The 24,551-nt window shown below is 38.0% G+C and overlaps 1 protein-coding gene across 13 annotated transcripts; it reads left to right on the top strand.

Moving 5' to 3' along the window:
* Positions 1-576: 576 nt before the first annotated feature.
* On the top strand, positions 577-23,694 carry LOC116412459 (pregnancy-specific glycoprotein 22-like). 13 transcript variants are annotated; one of them, XM_031906706.1, is made up of 17 exons: positions 577-677; positions 2,005-2,313; positions 5,141-5,178; positions 6,024-6,072; positions 7,023-7,060; positions 7,839-7,884; positions 8,836-8,847; positions 10,120-10,157; positions 11,208-11,256; positions 11,671-11,682; positions 12,404-12,415; positions 14,847-14,864; positions 20,530-20,547; positions 20,633-20,659; positions 20,790-20,807; positions 21,554-21,571; positions 23,580-23,694. In XM_031906706.1, the coding sequence occupies exons 1-17, from the start codon at positions 626-628 to the stop codon at positions 23,597-23,599; spliced, it is 774 nt and encodes a 257-aa protein (XP_031762566.1). In that variant the 5' UTR covers positions 577-625; the 3' UTR covers positions 23,600-23,694. The 13 variants fall into 13 exon arrangements, with proteins under 13 accessions (XP_031762566.1, XP_031762568.1, XP_031762564.1 ...); XM_031906708.1 differs by having other exon boundaries at positions 7,836-7,884; positions 11,211-11,256; XM_031906704.1 differs by having other exon boundaries at positions 7,836-7,884.
* The last annotated feature ends 857 nt before the right edge of the window (positions 23,695-24,551 follow it).

Raw genomic sequence — 24,551 nt, 5'->3', positions numbered from 1 at the left:
CTCCATGCAAATGTGCTCATTGTTTACCCCTGCCAGCAGTGGTCAGCATAATAATATGGGCACAGGATTGGTTTGGGGGGTGCAGGGCCCACCAGGGCTTCCGCCGGCCATGTCCCCTAACCCCCTCCCCCGCAGAGGCCCCCATAACCCTCCACAGGGTCCCCCACCCGATGTCCTCCCCTGAGCGCACATAAATTCAACGCGGCAGGGGAGGAACAGCCAGGCAAGGGGAAGCTAAATCTGTTGGGGTAGGCTGTACAAATTCCTAAAATCATTTCCTGTGTGTATAATAAAGCCCACTAGTTGTCAACAAACATCTATAGCCGGTCACAACTTAAACAACACACATTTATGCGGGGAAAACCCCGGGGTGTAATAAGCCAGACGTACACTGATACTGTAACAAAGTAAAAGTCAAGTTAAAGTCACTCCCAGTTATCTGAAAACATAATCTCCAGATTTGACTTTTCTATTGTGAACAATATAGAGGTTAGCCCCAGCAAGGACTTCATTTGCCTACTGTGCTTTACTTCCTTAATACGACACATTAATCAGCAGGCAGGGGGCATATTAAAGGGCAAATCCTGAGTAGGCAGCTCAGTCTGCAGCACAAGAACTGGGACAGATGGAGCTCTCTCAGGGTCTATCCCTTTCTCTCCTCATCCTCTCAGCTTTAGGTGAGGCTTTTGGAACCCAAAATCAAACTGATCTATAATGAAAGCTAAAATGCCAGGAAATAAGTTTCCCAGAAATAACATTTTAGTTTTTAATGATTAGCATAAAAACACGTGTCTGGCATGTTTTAAATCAGACAACCAATACCAAAATAATTAATATATTAAGTGAGTTTAAAATCATTGGGGCAAATACAAATGCTCCTAGAGGGAGAAGCTCTGATATAAAAAAACAGACTAATAAGAAGGCATTATAACTTATAACTCTGCTTGGAAGATACCATTTATTTGCTAATTTAGACACGTGATAGTATTTCTTGAACATGGAAACCTTGTCTTTATATTCTGAACTATTGCTAATAAGGTGTGTATGTATGTATGTATATTTTTATTTATAAAGCAATATTTATGTACGCATCGCTGTACAGTAGAATACATTAATACAAACAGGGGGTTATTAAAATAAATACAAAGTATAACAATAAATACAAATAAATACAAGATACAGTTGCAATAAGTTACTAAGTTAATAAGTATAGTACAGGTATAGGACCTGTTATCCAGAATGCTCGGGACCAAGGGTATTCCGGATAAGGGGTCTTTCCGTAATTTGGATCTCCATACCTTAAGTCTACTAAAAAATCAATAAAACATTAATTAAACACAACAGGATTGTTTTGCATCCAATAAGGGTTAATTATATCTTAGTTGGGATCAATTACAAGGTACTGTTTTATTATTACAGAGAAAAAGGAAATCAGTTTTAAAATTTTGAATTATTTGATTAAAATGGAGTCTATGGGAGACAGGCTTTCTGTAATTCGGAGCTTTCTGGATAACGGGTTTCCGGATAAGGGATCCCATACCTGTACAACATTCTCGCTTGGTCAAGTTACCAGTTCACCAGTTTTCACTGATGTTCCAAAAACTACATGCAATTTCTAGAGATATCATCTGGCAATGCCAAAACACTGGATCCAGACTATGAGTCTAGATACTTTCAACCTGAGGAGCACTTGGGCTATTTGAGAGGAAAACTTATTTGCTCTGCCAGATGTTCTTGAAACAACAGCAAGATGGCTGACAAGTCACACTACAAAGGGTGAAGACACATGGAGCTACTAGTAGCAGCTACTTGTCATGGCTCCAAATATAGACAATGCGATCATTTACTGATAATTGCTTCTACATGTGTTTCAGAAGAGGCAATTCTCAGTATTGTCTATGGCATGGGATTTCTGCCATGATAACTACTAAGTGGCTTTGTGTGTCTTTTTCCAAAGGGGTCTAGAAACCTCTACCCAGTACTAATCTAACCTATTTTCCCCAGGGGCTGTGGTTTCTATGGATAATGTGCAGGTTTTTGAAGGAGAATCTGTGACTCTCAGCGTAAATCTGAACATGTCTGAATATCAGATGATAACATGGAAGTTTGATACATACACCCTAGTTGCAATAAAAACAGTAAACAACACTCCAACTTGTTTTCCCGAGTATGAGGGGAGATGCACCCTGTTTGCGAATGCAACTCTCCTGCTGGACAATCTGACACCTGCAGAGGAAGGAAATTATACTCTGACTGTAATGGATGTGGAGACCGGAGCGTCTTTGTCAGGATCAATCTTTCTCTCAGTACAGGGTAAGTACTGGCACCTTCACTGCTTTCTCCTTCCAAATGAATCAGTTTTAAGCTCTTGGTTTGCTCTCAAGTAATTGAAATAGTCTGAACTATTATTCACAGAAATTAAAGATACATGATATCAGATGCTTACCATAATAAGTAAAAGTTTGTATCGGGTCTTAAAACCCATACTATCAACCTATCAAATGCTTTCTTATAAATAGGTGGCCAGTAAGTGCTACTTGATTGGTTCCTAGATCTGAGAGCTTATTTACAAACACAGGCACTCAATTTCACAAGTGCAGTGTATTTAAAAAGTATTTGCTGTTATTTTCTAACTTGTGGCAGAAAAACTATAGAACAAAGTACAGGTGAAGCTTTAGTGATCCCAGCTGGTTCTCCAGTTATACCTGGATATAGTTTGAGTTTTAATTTGAGGTGGTAGTTGGGTTTCAGAAGCATTTTCCAGTTTTTAATAATACTGTAAAACTATTGATTGAACAATTAAGTCATATCTTTAAAAAGTAAATATATATATATACAGTGGTGTGAAAAACTATTTGCCCCCTTCCTGATTTCTTATTCTTTTGCATGTTTGTCACACTTAAATGTTTCTGCTCATCAAAAACCGTTAACTATTAGTCAAAGATAACACAAGTAAACACAAAATGCAGTTTTTAAATGAGGGTTTTTATTATTTAGGGAGAAAAAAAATCCAAACCTACATGGCCCTGTGTGAAAAAGTAATTGCCCCCTGAACCTAATTACTGGTTGGGCCACCCTTAGCAGCAATAACTGCAATCAAGCGTTTGCGATAACTTGCAACGAGTCTTTTACAGCACTCTGGAGGAATTTTGGCCCACTCATCTTTGCAGAATTGTTGTAATTCAGCTTTATTTGAGGGTTTTCTAGCATGAACCGCCTTTTTAAGGTCATGCCACAACATCTCAATAGGATTCAGGTCAGGACTTTGACTAGGCCACTCCAAAGTCTTCATTTTGTTTTTCTTCAGCCATTCAGAGGTGGATTTGCTGGTGTGTTTTGGGTCATTGTCCTGCTGCAGCACCCAAGATCGCTTCAGCTTGAGTTGACGAACAGATGGCCGGACATTCTCCTTCAGGATTTTTTGGTAGACAGTAGAATTCATGGTTCCATCTATCACAGCAAGCCTTCCAGGTCCTGAAGCAGCAAAACAACCCCAGACCATCACACTACCACCACCATATTTTACTGTTGGTATGATGTTCTTTTTCTGAAATGCTGTGTTACTTTTACGCCAGATGTAACGGGACACGCACCTTCCAAAAAGTTCAACTTTTGTCTCGTCGGTCCACAAGGTATTTTCCCAAAAGTCTTGGCAATCATTGAGATGTTTTTTAGCAAAATTGAGACGAGCCTTAATGTTCTTTTTGCTTAAAAGTGGTTTGCGCCGTTTTTGCCCAGTCTCTTTCTTATGGTGGAGTTGTGAACACTGCCCTTAATTGAGGCAAGTGAGGCCTGCAGTTCTTTAGATGTTGTCCTGGGGTCTTTTGTGGCCTCTCGGATGAGTTGTCTCTGCGCTCTTGGGGTAATTTTGGTCGGCCGGCCACTCCTGGGAAGGTTCACCACTGTTCCATGTTTTTGCCATTTGTGGATAATGGCTCTCACTGTGGTTCGCTGGAGTCCCAAAGCTTTAGAAATGGCTTTATAACCTTTACCAGACTGATAGATCTCAATTACTTTTGTTCTCATTTGTTCCTGAATTTCTTTGGATCTTGGCATGATGTCTAGCTTTTGAGGTGCTTTTGGTCTACTTCTCTGTGTCAGGTAGCTCCTATTTAAGTGATTTCTTGATTGAAACAGGTGTGGCAGTAATCAGGCCTGGGGGTGACTACAGAAATTGATATTGAAATTGAAAATTTAAATTGATAAACCACAGTTAAGTTATTTTTTAACAAGGGGGGCAATCACTTTTTCACACAGGGCCATGTAGATTTGGAGTTTTTTTTCTCCCTTAATAACGTAAACCTTCATTTAAAAACTGCATTTTGTGTTCAATTATGTTATCTTTGACTAATAGTTAACGGTTTTTGATGAGCAGAAACATTTAAGTGTGACAAACATGCAAAAGAATAAGAAATCAGGAAGGGGGCAAATAGTTTTTCACACCACTGTATATAAGGAAGTGTGAAATGCACACCACTGACAAAAAAATTATAACACCTGGGTGCCAGAGCACAAGGCCATATGTTCTGTTGTTTTTCCCTGACGAAGGTCTCTGTGGGTTGAGTTTTTTTCTTTAATTAAACCATGTAATTTTGCATTTAAAAAAACCCTTTTTGTATATATATTTATATATATATATATATATATATATATATATATATATAGAAATGGTTACATTCAGTATTGCATCATAGTAAGTTTGGTTGGAAAAATAAGGACATAACCACTCTCTATAAGAAAAATATGGACAGGGGACAACCCCCTCCCCTAACAGTTTGGCTTATCTTCAATAAATCTAATTATATTTAAAGATACAACACACTATATTATATGACCATCATGGCACTGCCCAGGAGAAGCATGGTGGTCAAAGTGCCTTCATCCATCCATCATCACTTCCATTAAATTGAAAACAAAATGCTATGTTTGTGGCAGCCAGCAGTGACCAAGAAAATGGTTAAAAATAACATGTAGGATTATTGTAGTAAAACCTGGTAGGAGAGTTTACATAAAAGGAGGCTATAAATGTCCATGAATGACCGGAATGAAGAAGACACATTAGTTATTTACTGATTACATGGCAGTTGAGGAATGGGAATGATTGAAGATTTATTAAAAGTTTTTATTGCCTCTCTGACAGGAAACATTGTGAATACAACACAAGGCTCCGGCACTCAGGTAATTTATAGAAATGTGTTCCTTTGTGACTAATTACATCAGCTTATATATGTGTTAAGCCTTTTACTAATATCCATTGTACATACTGACTGACTGATCTGAATTGCCGAAAAAAATAGAGAAATAAATGGGGAAGCTTCAAAGCTCTAAAACTTTTGTTGTGGGGGCAGGTGTTATTTTTTAATACATTACTGGTCAATTAAGGGTAGATTTGGGTTGAACTCTTTTTTACTGCCCAGATCAATATAAATGAATGACTGATACACTATTTTCATATGTCTGAAATATTTTATGTGCTTATGGCCTCTGACCAAATGTTGGGCTTGAATGGAAAAAGCTCTGGCCTGGTGTTACCTCTACAGTACATACCCAGACCTTTCTCTGTGCTGAGTCTTTATTTCTAACTCTAGCAGTCATTTGTAAATAAACATAATTACACTAACATTAGGGAATGATGTTTCAAATCAATTGTAGAGAATGGCTTCCCTGTGGATCATGCTACATGCTGAGGCAATAATAACACTGCCAGCTCCATTTTTAGCTTTTATGCTACAATGATCGATAAAGGAATGAGTGATTGGTGGCTGTTATTGAGTTTCAGTGTTGGCAGTTGTGTAACTAAAGAGGGGGCAGACCCCGTGGCCTGACTGAGTGTCGGCCTTTTACAGTATTGACCAATGAACAATAGCATCATTAACACTACCTGAAGCCCAAGTAAGAATTATTCATTTTTATTCCTAAATGTGGGCAATTAAATACTCGTAATCTTATACTAATTGACACTCTGCTCATATAATCAGCTGCTCACAGTGTTTCTTATTTGTTTTTACATTTTCTCCTAACAGCAGTATACCACCCCAGATCAATTAACAACTGCTTCAGATAATAGTCAAGGTGAGACAATTTGAGGTGAAGGTAGATCCCCATTTCCCAAATTCACCCTCATACTAAATGTTATACACTAACAGCCGGGGAAAATGACCTGTCATTAAGGGGGAAAGGTATTAATTTCTAAAACTTCTAGAAATCAGCTGGTTAACAGGTCTGGAGGGGAACTGATTTCTGTATTAAGAGTTAGAACCTGAACATAAAATAATTAACAAATACTGTTCTCAGTTACAATTACCTTCAAAACCACTAAGAAATATTGGAACATTGTTACAGTTTGGGTTGAGGGTCTCTTTGTTTGATCTGCTTAAAATTAAGAAGGAACTATCAAAGCTACAGTAGTGTGAAATCCAAGGAGATATTTACGCTTATCATAGCCTCCATTTAACACACAAAATTACTTGATTAGTGTGACATTTGATCTTTATTGTACAAGACTGACACATATTTTTACTTGTCCTTTTATATCCATAACATCCCTGTTGCTTTCTGTTCCTATTTCTGCCATCTACCCACGCCAGAGTATAATCCAGGTAATGCATTTTCTTACTTGAGCTCTGAAAGAAAAAGATGGACAGGGGACGACCCCCTCCCCTAACAGTTTGGTTTATCTTCAATAAATCTAATTATATTTAAAGATATGACACACTATATTATATGACCATCATGGCACTGCCCAGGAGAAGCATGGTGGTCAAAATGCCTTCATCCATCCATCATCACGAAAAGAAAATGCTATGTTTGTGGCAGCCAGCAGTGACCAAGAATATGTTTTAAAAATAACATGTAGGATTATTGTAGTAAAACCTGGTAGGAGAGTTTACATAAAAGGAGGCTATAAATGTCCATGAATGACTGGAATGAAGAAGATACATTAGTTATTTGCTGATTACATGGCAGTTGAGGAATGGGAATGATTGAGGATTGATTAAAAGTTTTTATTGCCTCTCTGACAGGAAACATTGTGAATACAACACAAGACTCCGGCACTCAGGTAACTTATAGAAATGTGTTCCTTTGTGACTAATTACATCAGCTTATATATGTGTTAAGCCTTTTACTAATATCCATTGTACATTCTGACTGACTGATCTGAATTGCCGAAAAAAATTAACGAAATTAATGGGGAAGCTTCAAAGCTCTAACACTTTTGTGGTGCGGGTAGGTGTTATTTTTTAATACATTACTGGTCAATTATGGGTAGATTTGGGTTGAACTCTTTTTTGCTGTCCAGATCAATATAAGTGAATGACACTATTTTCATATGTCTGAAATATTTTCTCAATGTACATACCCAGACTTTTCTCTGTGCTGAGTCTTTATTTCTAACTCTAGCAGTCAGTTGTAAATAAACATAATTACACTTACATAAGGGAATGATGTTCCATATCAATTTCCCATTGTAGAGAATGGCTTCCCTGTGGATAATGCTACATGCTGAGGCAATAATAACACAGCCAGCTTTTATGCTAAAATGATTGATAAATAAATGAATGAGTGATTGGTGGCCATTATTGAGTTTCAGTGTTGGCAGTTGTGTAACTAAAGAGGGGGCAGACCCCGTGGCCTGACTGAGTGTCGGCCTTTTACATTATTGACCGATGCACAATAGCATCATTAACACCACCTGAAGCCCAAGTAAGAATTCTTCATTTTTATTCCTAAATGTGGGCAATTAAATACTCACAATGTTATACTAATTGACACTCTGCTCATATAATCAGCTGCTCATAGTGTTTCTTATTTGTTTTTACATTTTCTCCTAACAGCAGTATACCACCCCAGATCAATTAACAACTGCTTCAGATAATAATCAAGGTGAGACAATTTGAGGTGAAGGTAGATCCCCATTTCCCACATTCACCCTCATACTAAATGTTATACACTAACAGCTGGGGAAAGAGACCTGTCATTAAGGGGGAAATGTATTCATTCCTAAAACTTCTAGAAATCAGCTGGTTAACAGGTCTGGAGGAGAACTGACTTCTGTATTAAGAGCCGGAACCAGAGAACATGAAAGGATTAACAAATACTGCTCTCAGTTACAATTACCTTTACAAATAACTTCAAAACCACTAAAAAATATTGGAAAGTTGCTACATTTGGGTTAAGGTTCTCTTTGTTTGATCTGTTTAAAATTAAGAAGGAACTATCAAAGCTACAGTAGTGTGAAGTCCAAGGAGATATTTACGCTTATCATAGCCTCCATTTAACACACAAAATTACATGATAAGTGTGACATTTGGGGGCTGATTTACTAACCCACGAATTCGAATCCGAATTGGAAAAATTCTGATTGGAAAAGGAACATTTTGCGACTTTTTCGTATTTTTTGCGATTTTTTCGGCGCCTTTACGACTTTTCGGAAATTATCGCGACTTTTTCATTACCAATACGATTTGCGCGAAAAAACGCGAGTTTTTCGTAGCCATTCCGAAAGTTGCGATTTTTTCGTAGCGTTAAAACTTGCGCGAAAAGTTGCACTTTTTTCGTAGCGTTAAAACTTAAAAGGCGTGACGTTTTGCGCAAGTTTTAACACGCAAAAATCGTATTGGTAACGAAAAAGTCGCGATAATTTTCCGAAAAAATCGCAAAATACCGATCATTACGAAAAAAACGCAATCGGACGCATTCGGCCCGTTCGTGAGTAAGTAAATGGGCCCCTTGATCTTTATTGTACAAGACTGACCACATATTTTTACTTGTCCTTTTATATCCATAACATCCCTGTTGCTTTCTGTTCCTATTTCTGCCATCTACCCACGCCAGAGTATACTCCAGGTAATGCATTTTCTTACTTGAGCTCTGACAGTGTGTGTATTGCATCATAGTAAGTTTGGTTGGAAAAATAAGGACATAACCACTCTCTATAAGCAAAAGATAGACAGGGGACGACCCCCTCCCCTAACAGTTTGGCTTATCTTGCTATGCTATATGCTATGTTGTGGCAGCCAGCAGTGACCAAGAAAATGGTTTAAAAATAATGTGTAGGATTATTGTAGTAAAACCTGGTAGGGGAGTTTACATAAAAGGAGGCTATAAATGTCCATGAATGATTGGAATAAAGAAGATTAATGATGAGAAAATTTTTTCACCAGGCATGGATTCGCTGCGAATTTCCGAATATTCGCCATTGGCGAATTGTTTCACGAAACTTCTGTAAAATTTTGCCGCAGTAAAATTTGTCGAGCAGAATTTTTCTTATTGAGTGTCGAATTGAGCACGGTCGCATCAAAATTGTGCGTGGACGCGTAAAAAAAAACTTGCGACAAAATAATAGATGCGGGTGACAAAAAAATAGCCGTGGACGACAAAAAAATAGCCACGGGCAAAAAAAAAATCATGCAACAAATGCGTTTCGCGAATTTTTCGACGCTTCGTAAATTTTCTTGCCGTTTCTCAAATTTTATAGCAAAGTGAAACAGGACAGATTTGCTTATCACTAAAGAAGATACATTAATTAGTTGCTGATTACATGGCAGTTGAGGAATTACATTAACATTTATTTATAAAGCGCTAACATATTCCGCAGCGCTGTACAATAAGTGGGTTTATACATTGGACATACAGAGTAACATATAAAGCAATCAATAACCGATACAAGAGGTGAAGAGAGCCCTGCCCAAAAGAGCTTACAATCTACAAGGAGAAAGGGTTGAGACACAAGGTGTTGGAATGGGCAGAGTTGAGAGGTGTTGCACAGGGTATTGCTAAACTAGATAAGGGTAAGCTTCTCTAAATAAATGTGTTTTTAGAGATCTCTTGAAGGCAGAGAGATTGGGAGAAAGTCTGACAGTTTGTGGGAGCGAATTCCAGAGAAGGGGGGCAGCCCTTGCACAGTCTTGAATGTGAGTGTGTGAGGAGGGAATGAGAGAGGAGTTGAGGAGCAGGTCAGTAGAGGAGCGTAACAAGCGGGTTGGATGGTACCTAGAGATAAGTTCAGAGATGTAGGGTGGGGCAGAGTTATGAACTGCTTTAAATGTGAGGGTCATTAGTTTGAAGGAATGGGAATAATTGAGGACTGATTCAAAGTTTTTATTGCCTCTCTGACAGGAAACATTGTGAATACAACACAAGACTCCGGCACTCAGGTAACTTATAGAAATGTGTTCCTTTGTGACTAATTACATCAGCTTATATATGTGTTAAGCCTAATATCCATTGTACATCCTAACTGACTGATCAGAATTGAATAATACATTACTGGTAAATTAAGGGTAGATTTGAGTTGACCTCTTTTTTACTGGCCAGATCAATATAAGTGAATGACTGATATACTATTTTCATATGTCTGAAATATTTTGCTTACGGGCCTCTGTCCAAATGTTGGGCTTGAATGAAAAAAGTCTTAAAAAAGCTCTGCTCTGGTGTTACCTCTAAATGTACATACCCAGACATTTCTCTGTGCTGAGTCTTTATTTCTAAAGGTCCCATATACTATAAGATCCGCTCGCTTGACGATGTCACCAAGCGAGCGGATCTTCACCCTGGGGCCAAACGATCGAATTACATTTGCGGCCATGGGGCAGTCGGTTCGGGGACCACATCAACGAGCCAATGCGGTCCCCGATCCGACTGGGTTTTCTAACCTGGCCGATCGATATCTGGTCAATTTCAGGCCAGATATCGGTCGGCCAGGCCGCTCGGTTCTGCCCATACACGGGCCGATTACTACTATCGGCCCGTGTATGGGGACCTTAACTCTAGCAGTCAGTTGTAAATAAACATAATTACACTAACATAAGGGAATGCTGTTCCATATCTATTTCCCATTGTAGAGAATGGCTTCCCTGTGGATCATGCTACATGCTGAGGCAATAATAACACAGCCAGCTTTTATGCTAAAATGATTGATAAATAAATGAATGAGTGATTGGTGGCTGTTATTGAGTTTCAGTGTTGGCAGTTGTGTAACTAAAGAGGGGGCAGACCCTGTGGCCTGACTGAGTGCCGGCCTTTTATAGTATTGACCAATGCACAATAGCATCATTAACACTACCTGAAGCCCAAGTAAGAATTATTCATTTTTATTGCTAAATATGGGCATTTAAATACTCACAATGTTATACTAATTGACACTCTGCTCATATAATCAGCTGCTCATAGTGTTTCTTATTTGTTTTTACATTTTCTCCTAACAGCAGTATACCACCCCAGATCAATTAACAACTGCTTCAGATAATAATCAAGGTGAGACAATCTGACGTGAAGGTAGATCCCGCTTTCCCAAATTCACCCTCATACTAAATGTTATACACTAACAGCTGGGGAAAGAGACATGAGGGGGGTATTAACTTCTAAAAACAAATGCAGAAATCAGCTGGTTAACAGGTCTGGAGGGAATGTTGTTACAGTTTGGGTTGAGGGTCTCTTTGTTTGATCTGCTTACAATTAAGAAGGAACTATCAAAGCTACAGTAGTGTGAAATCCAAGGAGATATTTACGCTTATCATAGCCTCCATTTAACACACAAAATTACTTGATAAGTGTGACATTTGATCTTTATTGTACAAGACTGACCACATATTTTTTTTTACTTGTCCTTTTATATCCATAACATCCCTGTTGCTTTCTGTTCCTATTTCTGCCATCTACCCACGCCAGAGTATACTCCAGGTAATGCATTTTCTTACTAGTATGTTATTCCCAAATCCCAAAATATTTCATATCAACCACCCTACACCCAAATACTGTTTAGGTTATCTACTGTCTGGCTATGGACTCTTTTAAAAATCCCTTTTCTTATTTTCTTTCTAAAATTATGTATTTTGAGAGTGCAACCTTTACAGACATTGTCTAGAAATAGAGCAAATAGAATAGACTGTGATCACATGGTGCAACCCAGTGGTATGGTTGGTATAGAAGTTGCTCCCACCATATTGTAGGACTAGCTGGAAAAGTTAGAGAAGTCAGCAAATGATAGTGTTCACCGACACACTTTTTTTGTGGTGGGACCTAGTGGGATCATTCTCACTACAGCAAATATATGGCAGTTTGGACAAGGTGCTACACAAGTAGTAGTTTAATACAGGGGTTTTTTTTGCCAGAATTTCTCAGGGGGCATGGACTGTGCAGAACTGCATTAAGACAAGTACGTGTGCCCTTTTAAAATTAGACATATTCTTTATAAACACTGTATGGGGATGCTTAAATTCAGAATTACTCTGGAATTTATTTACATTATACACCAAAACATGACAAATACTGTATCACATCTTGTCTTCATTGCATTACACTGAATGTGTAGTCTCATGTTATTCTAATTACTACTATAATTGGCATATCTTTTATTTTCTTTAAATCTATGTTCGCTGTAATGAATCCATGACTGTTCCAGATTATGATCCAAGTAAGTTTTGCTTCTTCTACTTTATTTATTTATAAGTATGGGATTTCAACCTTAAATAAAACATATTGTAGGATTATTTTGCCAGCAATATAAATTCATGTAGTTTAGTTACCCACAAATACAAGGTGTTGTTTAATTGGTACAGAGGAAAAAAATAATTTTTGCGACTTTTTCGTTGCCGTCGCCTTTTTTTCGTATTTTGCGCGATTTTTTTGTCGCCGTCACAACTGTATCATATTCTGCGCAACTTTTTCGTTGCCGTCGCAATTTTTTCATATTGAGCAATTGTAAACGGCGGAAAAATCAATCTGATTTTTTTGCGACGGCGGCGAAAAAGTGCCGGAAAATATACGATAAAGTCGTAACGGCGACGAAAAAAACGCGGGACATACGAAAAAGTCGCAACGGTGACGAAAAAGTCGCAAAATTACCGATCATTACGAAAAAACGCGTTCAGACGCTTTCGGTCCGTTCGTGGATTAGTAAATCTGCCCCTTAGTATTAGTAGTTGTATAAATAGTTTATGTATGTGAGTGTATAGATTGGTAAGTACAGGTTTGTGTGTGCTGGGTTTACTTGGATGGGTTGAACTTGATGAACTATGGTCTTTTTTCAACCCTATGTAACTATCGAACTATGTAACTATGTTTTATATTAGTTTGTACTTATAAGAGGAGCATGATAAGCATAATACAAACTAGGAAAAATAGTAAAATCATCAAATTTGTAATTCTGTTTTTGGACCCACATTGAGGCCAGTAAAATGTAAATCCAAGTTACGCACTATATACAAAGGCAGGCAGTATTAAGCGTGGGGCTTCTGGGCATGATTATTTTAACAGCCTGGAATGGCACCTCCAGCAATAGTAGCATCTAGACAGACTTTCCTAGTGCAATACAGCAGTGTCAATTCCACATTTTGAATTAATCAATAGAAATTTTTGATAGTGGCTCTATAGGGCTCTGTTTTTAAAACGTATAGGGGTTATTTATTAAAAGGCACTACTGTAAGTTTGCCCAGGAGCAGTAACTCGTAGCAACCAATTAGCAAGTTAGCAAAGTAGCATTTACTGGTCACCTGTTCAAATGCAAACATCTTGTTGGTTGCTATGGGTTACTGCTCCTGGGTAAACTTAGTGCCTTTTATCGCACATGGAGGTTAGGTTGCAAAATCAGTCAAGTTTGCACACAGAAATTAAAATTTAAATAGAAATAAATGAAAATGGAACGCTCTAGCTGAAACTTGGCAATACTCTGTTACTTCATTTGAAAGTGACCAACACTGAGCCTATTTTATATGAACCCCAATGGGGGGGGGGGGAAATAGGGGATGGGCTGCACTTTTGGTGAAAAGGTCCAGCATGTAGGGAATAGGACACATGGGGAACCTGTCTGCAGATGTTCAAATTTTTTATTTGTATCCAGAATGCTCGGGACCTGGGGTTTTCCGGATAAGGGATCATTCCGTAATTTGGATCTCCATTACTTAAATCTGCTAAAAATAATTTAAACATTAAATAAACCCAATAGGATTGTTTTGCCTCCAATAAGATTAATTATATCTTAGTTGGGATCAAGTACAGGTACTGTTTTATTATTACAGAGAAAAGGGAATCATTTAACCATGAAATAAACCCAATAGGACTGTTCTGCCCCCAATAAGGGGTAATTATATCTTAGTTGGGATCAAGTACAGGTACAGTTTTATTATTACAGAGAAAAGGGAATCATTTAACCATTAAATAAACCCAATAGGGCTGTTCTGCCCCAATAAGGGGTAATTATATCTTAGTTGGGATCAAGTACAGGTACTGTTTTATTATTACAGAGAAAAGGGGATCATTTAACCATTAAATAAACCCAATAGGGCTGTTCTGCCCCCAATAAGGGGTAATTATATCTTAGTTGGGATCAAGTACAGGTACTGTTTTATTATTACAGAGAAAAGGGGATCATTTAACCATTAAATAAACCCAATAGGGCTGTTCTGCCCCAATAAGGGGTAATTATACCTTAGTTGGGATCAAGTACAGGTACTGTTTTATTATTACAGAGAAAAGGGGATCATTTAACCATTAAATAAACCCAATAGGGCTGTTCTGCCCCCAATAAGGGGTAATTATATCTTAGTTGGGATCAAGTACAGGTACTGCTTTATTATTACAGAGAAAAGGGAATGATTTTAAAAAAATATTTGCTTATAATGGAGTCTATGGGAGATGGGCTTTCCGTAATTTGGAACTTTCTGGATAACGGATTTCCGGATAAGGGATCCCATACCTGTAATTCACTCACAGTTTACACCCAACATAATAAATATTGTATAATTTGTCTTAATTGAATTATTGAACTTGTAAGTCATAGATTTTAACCACTGTAATTGCCATCTCTTTTATTTTTCATTTCTGTGATCACTATGATGAACCAACAGCTCCGGATTATGTTCCAAGTAAGAAGTTTTGTTTCTTTTACGTTCTTCAAGTATTGCATTTCATTCTTCTATTTTCTTTTCAGGGATCTAGTGAAACATAATGGAAACTTAAAAAAGTGTAAAATCATGGAAAACTGTAGAAGGCTGTACATTTATTTCTAGGGCAATAGAAACACCAAATTCAAGCAGAAGCCTGCATTGAAATCCATTTTTTTAAAAGAGCAAACAGATTTTTTTTAATATTTAATTTTGAAATGTGACATGGGACTAGCCATATTCTTAGTTTCCCTGGTGCCCTCAGTCATGTGACTTTTGCTTTGATAAACTTCAATCGCTTTTTACTGCTTTGCTGAAAGTTGGAGTGATATCAACCCTCCCTTTCCCCCCCACCCAGCAGCTGATCAGCAGAACAATGGGAAGGGAGCAAGATAACAGCTCATCTACATTGCTTAAAATGCTCCCATACCCCACCTAATGGTAGATATAATAACAGCACTCAATAGTAAAAATCCAAGTCTGGCTCACCCATTTCATGACTCCTCCAGTTACGTTGTAGTAAGAGAAACAATAGGTTAGCTGAAAGCAGTTCTAATGTGTAGCGCTGGCTCCTTCTGAAAGCTCAGACTCAGGCACAATGCACTGAGATGGCGCCTACACACCAATATTACAGCTAAAAAATACAATTATGGGGTCAAGAATACAATTTTAAATGGTAGAGTGAATTATTTGTAATATAGTAATAAAACTACACCATAAAATCATGACAAAATCCCTTTAAATAAACTCTACCTTCAACATTTGAGTCCCATTGTCCATGGGGGAGGCCTTTAACTACCACCATGATTTTAATCACAGGCTAATGTACAAAAAACACATTTTTATCTCCTTATTTCAAAACTAACAAGTCAAGACAATAAAGGTTAAAATTTCTGACTTTACCATATGACAATCAACTTGTACTTTTATTTTTTCCCTTGTGTGTTTTGTATATTCTCTGCTTTTGACATTTGTGCACAATGAACTCATTGCAGTTCCATGTAATGCTTTTTTATTCAAACATCCAGATTATGCTTAGGGACACATTTATCAAAGTACGATTGAATCCAAATACAAAAAAAAAATCGTAATTTTTTTAATTTATAGAATTGTGCGTATTTTCTGCGTTTTTTTCTTTAATTTGTGCAACTTTTTCATACTTTGCCACAAAATTTACATGACAAAATCGTATTGTTGCGCCGAGTATGAAAGTTTCGGATTCATTCAAGCTTCGGTATCGTGACTTTCCTTGGGCCAGGTTGGAGCTGCAGAGTGCCATTGAGCCCTATGGGAGACTTTCCTTGAGCCAGGTTGGAGCTGCAGAGTGCCATTGAGTCCTATGGGAGACTTTCCTTGGGCCAGGTTGGAGCTGCAGAGTGCCATTGAGCCCTATGGGAGACTTTCCTTGGGCCGGGTTGGAGCTGCAGAGTGCCATTGAGCCCTATGGGAGACTTTCCTTGGGCCGGGTTGGAGCTGCAGAGTGCCATTGAGCCCTATGGGAGACTTTCCTTGGGCCGGGTTGGAGCTGCAGAGTGCCATTGAGCCCTATGGGAGACTTTCCTTGGGCCGGGTTGGAGCTGCAGAGTGCCATTGAGCCCTATGGGAGACTTTCCTTGGGCCAGGTTGGAGCTGCAGAGTGCCATTGAGCCCTATGGGAGACTTTCCTTGGGCCAAGTTGGAGCTGCAGAGTGCCATTGAGCCCTATGGGAGACTTTCCTTGGGCCGGGTTGGAGCTGCAGAGTGCCATTGAGCCCTATGGGAGACTTTCCTTGGGCCAGGTTGGAGCTGCAGAGTGCCATTGAGCCCTATGGGAGACTTTCCTTGGGCCGGGTTGGAGCTGCAGAGTGCCATTGAGCCCTATGGGAGACTTTCCTTGGGCCAGGTTGGAGCTGCAGAGTGCCATTGAGCCCTATGGGAGACTTTCCTTGGGCCAAGTTGGAGCTGCAGAGTGCCATTGAGCCCTATGGGAGACTTTCCTTGGGCCGGGTTGGAGCTGCAGAGTGCCATTGAGCCCTATGGGAGACTTTCCTTGGGCCAGGTTGGAGCTGCAGAGTGCCATTGAGCCCTATGGGAGACTTTCCTTGGGCCAGGTTGGAGCTGCAGAGTGCCATTGAGCCCTATGGGAGGCTTCCAAAATCATGCACTGAAGGATTAAAATCAGAAAGGTTTTCCCGCTGTTTACAATTGTTCGGATATGAAAATTTCGTGACTTTCAGATCACCAATACAATATTATATAATTGACTATTAAGATTTTTTCATAAGCATTTTCGTGAAATTTCTGATCATCAGAAATTATTGTATCTAATCCGAATTTTACCCATTTCAGGATTCTAACTCGTACTTTGATGAATCGGCCCCCTAGTCTTGATAAATTTTGTCTAAATGAACCACAACAACCTAATATCCTAGCATTACAGCAACTAACAGAGACCCTTGCATGTTGCAACAACTGCCTATTCTAGACCTACTGCCCTAATGGAAATACTGGAGATAATTCTCCAAGGTGTCGTCTCTAGAATTAAAAAAAGAACTTGAGAAATTAACAAATTTGACTTTTGATAAATAGGCCACCTTTATTGTATGATACTGTATGATTTTATACTGGTGTATGTGTTTACAAGATCTTTTTGCTATCTTTCCATGGCAGTCCCAGAATATGATCCAGGTAACATATGTTTCCCTTTATATTTTCAAAATATGTGTTTATTATCCACATCTTCTATATGTGTTTTTTTTATTTCTTATAATTTCCTTCTCATTGCCACTACAGATTCTGACTATAATCCAGGTAATTCATTATTTATTTACTATTTTCAATTATCAGTATTGTTTAACATATGAACGCCATAGCATTTATTTTGCCTTTGTTGCATGTATATATATATATATACATATCTGTTCCTTTTCAATCAGAATATAATTCAGGTAATGTCTTTTCCCCTTTACATTTTAAACATCTATGTTCATTACCTATATATACTTGATAAGTGTGACATTTGATCTTTATTGTACAAGACTGACATCATATTTTAACTTGTCCTTTCATATCCATAACATCCCTGTTGCTTTCTGTTCCTATTTCTGCCATCTACCCACTCCAGAATATAATCCAGGTAATGCATTTTCTCACTTGAGCTCTGAAAGTGTGTGTATGCTATTCCCAAATCCCAAAATATTTCATATCAATCACCCTACACCCACATACTGTTGTAGGTTATCTACTGTCTGGCTATGGACTCTTTTAAAAAATCCTTTTTCTTATTTTCTTTCTAGAATTATGTGTTTTGAAAGTGCAACCTTTACAGACATTGTCTAGAAATAGAAAGAATATAATAGACTGTGGTCACATGATGCAACCCAGTTGTGTGGTTGGTATAGAAGTTGCTCCCTCCGTAGTCAGGCCCAGATTTGTGGAGAGGCCACAAAGGCCCGGGCCTAGGGCGGCAGAAACCTGGGGGCGGCATGCCACCCCGCCGCACTAAAATCTTTTAAAATTTTTGTTCACATATGGAGCAATGGGGACTTCTCCCCACTGCTCCGTATGCAACTTTGGCCGACCGCGCATGCGTGCGCGCAACCATACCCCCCCCACGCTCTTCGCACATTGCGCATGCGCACGCTCTTCGCACGCATTGCGCATGCGCACTCGGGGGGAGGGGAGCTTGCGACTGGGGGCGGCCTAGGGGCGGCCGGTTTAGAAATCCGGCCCTGTCCGTAGTGTAGGAGTAGCTGGAAAGGATGGAGAAGTCAGCAAATGATAGTGTTCATCGACACCCTTTTGAGGCCCAGAGTTTCTGTGGTGGCACCTAGTGGGATCATTCTCATTACAGGTGACCAGATGGCTAATGGTGATCCAGGAATACAGGGGTATAGGGAATGGCAAAAAGGGCCTTGGCAAGTTCTGCAGCAAATATATAGCAGCTTGGGCAAGGTCCTAGACAGGTAGTGGTTTTAAATAGGGGGGATTTGTTGTCAGAATTTCTAAGAGGGCATGGACTGTGCAGAACTGCATTAAGACAAGTACATGTGCCCCCTTTTTACTTTAAAAAATAGACATATTCTTTATAAACACTGTATGGGGATGCTTAAATTCAGAATTACTCTGGAATTTGTTTACATTATACACCAAAACATGACAAATACTGTATCACATCTTGTCTTCATTGCATTACACTGAATGTGTAGTCTCATATTATTCTAATTACTACTATAATTGGCATATCTTTTATTTTCTTTTAATCTGTGTTCGCTGTAATGAATCCATGACTGTTCCAGATTATGATCCAAGTAAGTTTTGCTTCTTCTACTTTCTTTATTTATAAGTATGGGATCTGTTATCCAGAATGTTTGAGGTTTTTGGTGAAAAGTTCCAGCATGTAGGGAATAGGACACATGGAGAAGCTGGAGATGTTCACATTTTTTATTTGTAATTCACTTACAGTTTACACCCAACATAATAAATATCATATTGTCTTCATTTAATTACACTCAACTTGTAAGTCATAGATTTTAACTACTGTTATTGCCATCTCTTTTTATTTTTCATATCTGTGATCACTATGATGAACCAACAGCTCCAGATTATGTTCCGAGTAAGAAGTTTTGTTTCTTTCATGTTCTTCGAGTATTGCTTTTCATTCTTCTATTTCAGGGGTTCAGGGAAACATAATGGAAACTAAAAAAAAGGCTGTAGATTTTTAGAATTCACATTTTGAATTACTAGTGAATTCAATTCCGTTGTCTCCATCATACTAAACTATAGGGTCCTATTTATAAAACTTAAAGGAACAGTAACTCCAAAAAATTAAAGAGCTTTAAAGTAATAAAAATATAATGCACTGTTGCCCTGCACTGGTAAAACTGGTGTGTTTGCTACAGTAACACTACTATAATTTATATAATAAGCTGCTGTGTAGCCACGGGGGCAGCCATTCAAGCTGGATAAAAGGAGAAAAGGCACAGGGTACATAGCAGATAACAGATAAGTTCTGTAGAATACAATAGTGTTTTATCTGTTATCTGCTATGTGCCTGTGCCTTTTCTCCTTTGAATGGCTGCCTCCATGGCTACACAGCAGCTTATTTATATAAATTATAGTAGACTTTCTGAAGTAAACACACAATTTTTACCAGTGCAGGGCAGCAGCACATTATATTTTAGTTACTTTTATACACTTTCATTTTTTGGTGTTACTGTTCCTTTAAATAGATTTTTTTTCTAGGGTAATAGAAACTCAAATTCAAGTAGAATCCTGCATTTTTTAAAAAAGCAAACAGATTTTTTTATATTTAATTTTGAAATATCGCTAGCCATAATCTTAGTTTCCCAGGTGCCCTCAGTCATGTGACTTTTCCTCTGATAAACTTTAATCACTCTTTACAGCTGTGCTGTAAGTTAGAGTGATATCAACCCAGCACTCAATAGTAAAAATCCAAGTCTGGCTCACCCAATTCATGACTCCTCCAGTTACATGGGAATAGGAAAAACAATAGCTTATCTCTAAGGTGTCCTCTCTAAAATTTTATCTAAAAAACTCAAGAAATCACAAATTTGACTTAATAGGCCACCTTTATTGTATGATACTGTATGATTTTATATCGCCGTATGTGTTTACAAGATATCTTTTTTCTATCTTTCCATGACAGTCACAGAATATGATCCAGGTAACATATGTTTCCCTTTATATTTTGAAATTATCCACATCTTCCATATGTGTCATTTTTATTTCTTATCATTTCTTTCCCATAGCCACTACAGTTTCTGAATATAATCCAGGTAATTAATTATTAATTTACTATTTTCAATTATGTGTATTGTTTACTTTTGCCTTTATTGTATGTTACCTTGCACTTTTGTATGTTCAAATATGTTTACAATATATCCGTTCCTGTTCAATCCCTGACAGTCCCAGAATATAATTCAGGTAATGTTTTTTACCCTTTACATTTTAAACATCCATGTTCATTATCTATATATTCAGTGGTGTTACATTCTTTAAGTTCTATTACATACATGAACAAATTTATAAAACATGCACAACTAGTGAGGTCAAGTTTAAAGGGATTCTGTCATGATTTTTATGGTGTATGTTTTATTTCTAAATTACACTCTTTACATAGCAAATAACAGTAAGCCAGACTTGGATTTGTAACATTGAGTGCTGTTATCATATCTACCACTAGGTGGGGCATGGTAGCATTTTTAGCAATACAGGTGCCAGGTAGCTGCTATCTTGCTCCCTTCCCATTGTTCTGCTGATCGGCTGGGGGGAAAGGGGAGGGGGGGTGGGATTGCTCCAACTTGCAGCTCAGCAGTAAAGTGTGATTGAAGTTTATCAGAGCACAAGTTACATAGATGAGGGCACCTGGGAAACTAAAAACCTGTCTAGTCCCAACTCTTTTTTTGTTTCCTCCAAAACAGATTTCAGCCCAGGATTTTAGAATAGCCCTATTAGCTGATACATTTTGAAGAAAACATGTCTTCCCATGACAGAATCCCTTTAAACTCATATTATGGACTATACAGTAGCTAAAGCGGGTTTGTAAGAACTCTTGTATTTAGTAACAGCCTCACATTCAATGTGATAAATGTTGATTTTTCATTGCAAGGTAATGACCTTGTACTTTTTATTCCCTCTTGTGTATTTCCTAACCTCTACACAATGTGCAGGACCAGACTATTACCCAGGTATTTTTTTATGATCTTTATATATCGTGGGTAGTTTCCATTTACCAGATAATGCCGCATTCTTACAATCTGTGTGTATATACATCAGGAAAGGGAATATACTGTATCCCAATAAAAACTCAGTCTACAGCTCAGTAGAAACTGAGACCTTTGTATTTACATTTCCAAAATCCTCAGTCAGAGGGTACAGTTCCAGGGGTATCTAAGGTGACATAGAGCTTGCCACAAGGATATTATTACTCACCAGAGCAAAAACCCCCATTCTCTATTCATTTTTATGGGATTTTCAGGGGCGTATTCATCAAAGGGTGAATTCTCACTTTTACCTATTCATAAATGCATCTTTAAATATCCACTAAAAATTAACAGACTAGAGGAATTTCACTGTGGTGAGCTCTAAATTCACGTACCCTATCTCCCATACAACAATCTTTCTAACATACACTATGGGCAATGGCCAAAGAGTAATATGGTAAAGGCTGTCATAACTTTTATAGTTTGCCTCCTAATTGGAAACAGCCAATTAAAGGGAAACTATACCTCCAGAATGAATACTAAACCAACAGATATTTTATATTATGTTAAGTGACCTATTAAAGAATCTCGCCAAACTGGAATATATATATCAGTAAATATTGCCCTTTTACATCCTTTCCCTTGATCCGCCATTTAGTGATGGGCTGTGTGCTCCCTCAGAGATCAGCTGACAGGAAATAATGCAGCTCTAACTGTAACAGGAAGAAGTGTAAAAGCCAAAGGCAGAACGCTGCCCATTAATTGGCTGATGGGGCCTAGCATGTATGTGTGCCTTGGCTTGTTTGTGTGCACTATGAATCCTATGATCCCAGGGGGTGGCCCTTAATTCTTAAAATGGCAGTTTCCTATTTAGGATTACCCAATAGCACATACTACTACTAATTGTTTGGGGTACGGTTTTCCTTTAACATGAATAAAATTGTTATATTTTGTATTTATTTAAAAAAACAAATGTTGTTTTATATTTTTAGTTATGTAATTTGTTTGTTTTGTTTTTTTACTCGATATCTGTATTATATCTTTACCCCATGAATGACACTTAACCATATTGTACTGCACTGCTCAACCACACTTTATTCAGTTGTTCCTAGACTACAAATTCCAGCACATTTTTTATATTATCAAGATTAAGGCATGCTGGGAGCTGTAGTCCAGGGGCAGGGTTTTATTTGATTTGGGCAATTGAGCTAGCAGTGTGGCACATTAAAAAGCCTCCCTCCAAAGAAAAAAAATCCCCTTAATTCACATACAGTTGTGCAATACCATATGTATATTATCTAATTTGTTTTTCAGTAATAAACAACTATGTGTATAGAAGCAGGCACTTCAAGACTTGTGTTGCCACTGTAATCAGACAGCTAAATTCAGCATTTACTGTCTTTTAAATTGCTTTTCTTATATCTTGCTTATATACAGTACTTGCATTGATCTAATATATATATACACTTTTTACACATTCATAGTTTGTCTAGGGCTCTCTAAAATCCAGTTATTTGTAGGTAGAATTCATATGTAGGTCTATTATATGTAGGCTCTACTGACCATATTAAGTTTAATTCCTACTCTCCTACACCCCCTTGATGGAGTTCACAGAAGGGGTTGGAAGTGCAAGACAAAAAGCAGTTACTGAAAATTAGAGATATCTTTTATGACCACAAGATGGCACTGTACATAAATTGTGAAAAGGTTTTATCATTTCTGATGCACGCAAACTGGAAAAAAACAAAAAGCTAAACTGCACTCCAGTTGGTAATGGGAGACATGACACAAGTGGTAGAATTGGACCTCATGACATGGCAGTTTCCATTGGCACGTAATGCTCTCTAGACCTGCCACCTCTGAGCTTAGCCCTACAAAATGAAGGCACAGTTAGTTTTTTATTCATATTATTCCCCGTCTGTTGTATCATAGTGACTTTATGTTTTTAAATATCCCATTGTGTATCTAACATACTATAAATTTTGCTTTCTAGAGTCACAATACATTCCATGAGTTAAAGGCACTCTCATTTCCAGTCTTTGGGCCATGTGATTTGCTGGATTTACGTATTCCGATCCTCCTCTCTACAGCACCAGACCCACATCCCCTTACCTACAGTACTGACTCAAGAAAAGCTCTGTAATGCATTCTGAACTCTTCATTTTATTATAAACTGTTGCCTATTGATTTTACCCTGTCTAAAATATCTGCACAAAGGTATGTTATAAAAATGTGTAATGTCTAGGAATAAAGTAGACAACTTTGTTTAAATAATGTGTGATATAAAAGAACATTGTGGAAAATTGTCAAAACATATCAATTAAATATTTACTGAAATCGATCAATCTTATGATTGTGTATCGCTATGTAAGGAGGGAAATAAAATCTTGGGCATTTAAAGCCTGATGATTGGTTGCAGTGCCATACATACATTGGGGCATCACTAATTGAATCGTGGAGTACAAGATCTGACAATTAATGGGTGCTAGTCACAGCAATGCAACAGTAATAAGAACTAAATAACAATACACATCAATTGAATGTGCTCTAGTGTAATATACAGTATTATATTCATCAATCAACTTTCTATTATCAGTTGATTGATGTATTTATCATATTACAGTAACAGATTGCACTGATAGGGTGTATGTATTGTTCCAGAGCTTGGGTCCCAAGTTCGCTCTACATCAGGTAGGAGATCCTTTGAATGAGGATTAGCTATAGCCTAAGCTTGTTGCCTATGTTAAGTTGCTCTAGGAATAAAACACATTTACAGATAGACAGCTTAGCAGCCATGTGGTCCACCATTAATAATAATAACCCATGGTAGTGTTGCTACTACAGATCCTCCAGTGTGTAGCTATTGGGGAGAGTTTTTTCCCCATGAAAAGTTCAATAATTCTCCTAGAGAGTAGCAGGGTTGTTTACCAAAAAAAGTGGTGTAATGACTAAAACCTAGCCTCTT

This window comes from Xenopus tropicalis, chromosome 7 (genome assembly GCF_000004195.4).
Source record: "Xenopus tropicalis strain Nigerian chromosome 7, UCB_Xtro_10.0, whole genome shotgun sequence".
In the NCBI taxonomy this organism is placed as follows: domain Eukaryota; kingdom Metazoa; phylum Chordata; class Amphibia; order Anura; family Pipidae; genus Xenopus; species Xenopus tropicalis.
This window is presented reverse-complemented; position numbering and strand designations above follow the sequence as displayed.

Excerpts from the sequence above, each read along its gene's own strand:
- LOC116412459 (XM_031906704.1), top strand. The coding sequence starts at position 626 with ATGGAGCTCTCTCAGGGTCTATCCCTTTCTCTCCTCATCCTCTCAGCT. Across the intron at positions 6,073-7,022 it reads TGCTTCAGATAATAGTCAAG|GAAACATTGTGAATACAACA; the intron begins GTGAGACAATTT and ends CCTCTCTGACAG. Across the intron at positions 7,061-7,835 it reads CACAAGACTCCGGCACTCAG|CAGTATACCACCCCAGATCA; the intron begins GTAACTTATAGA and ends TTCTCCTAACAG.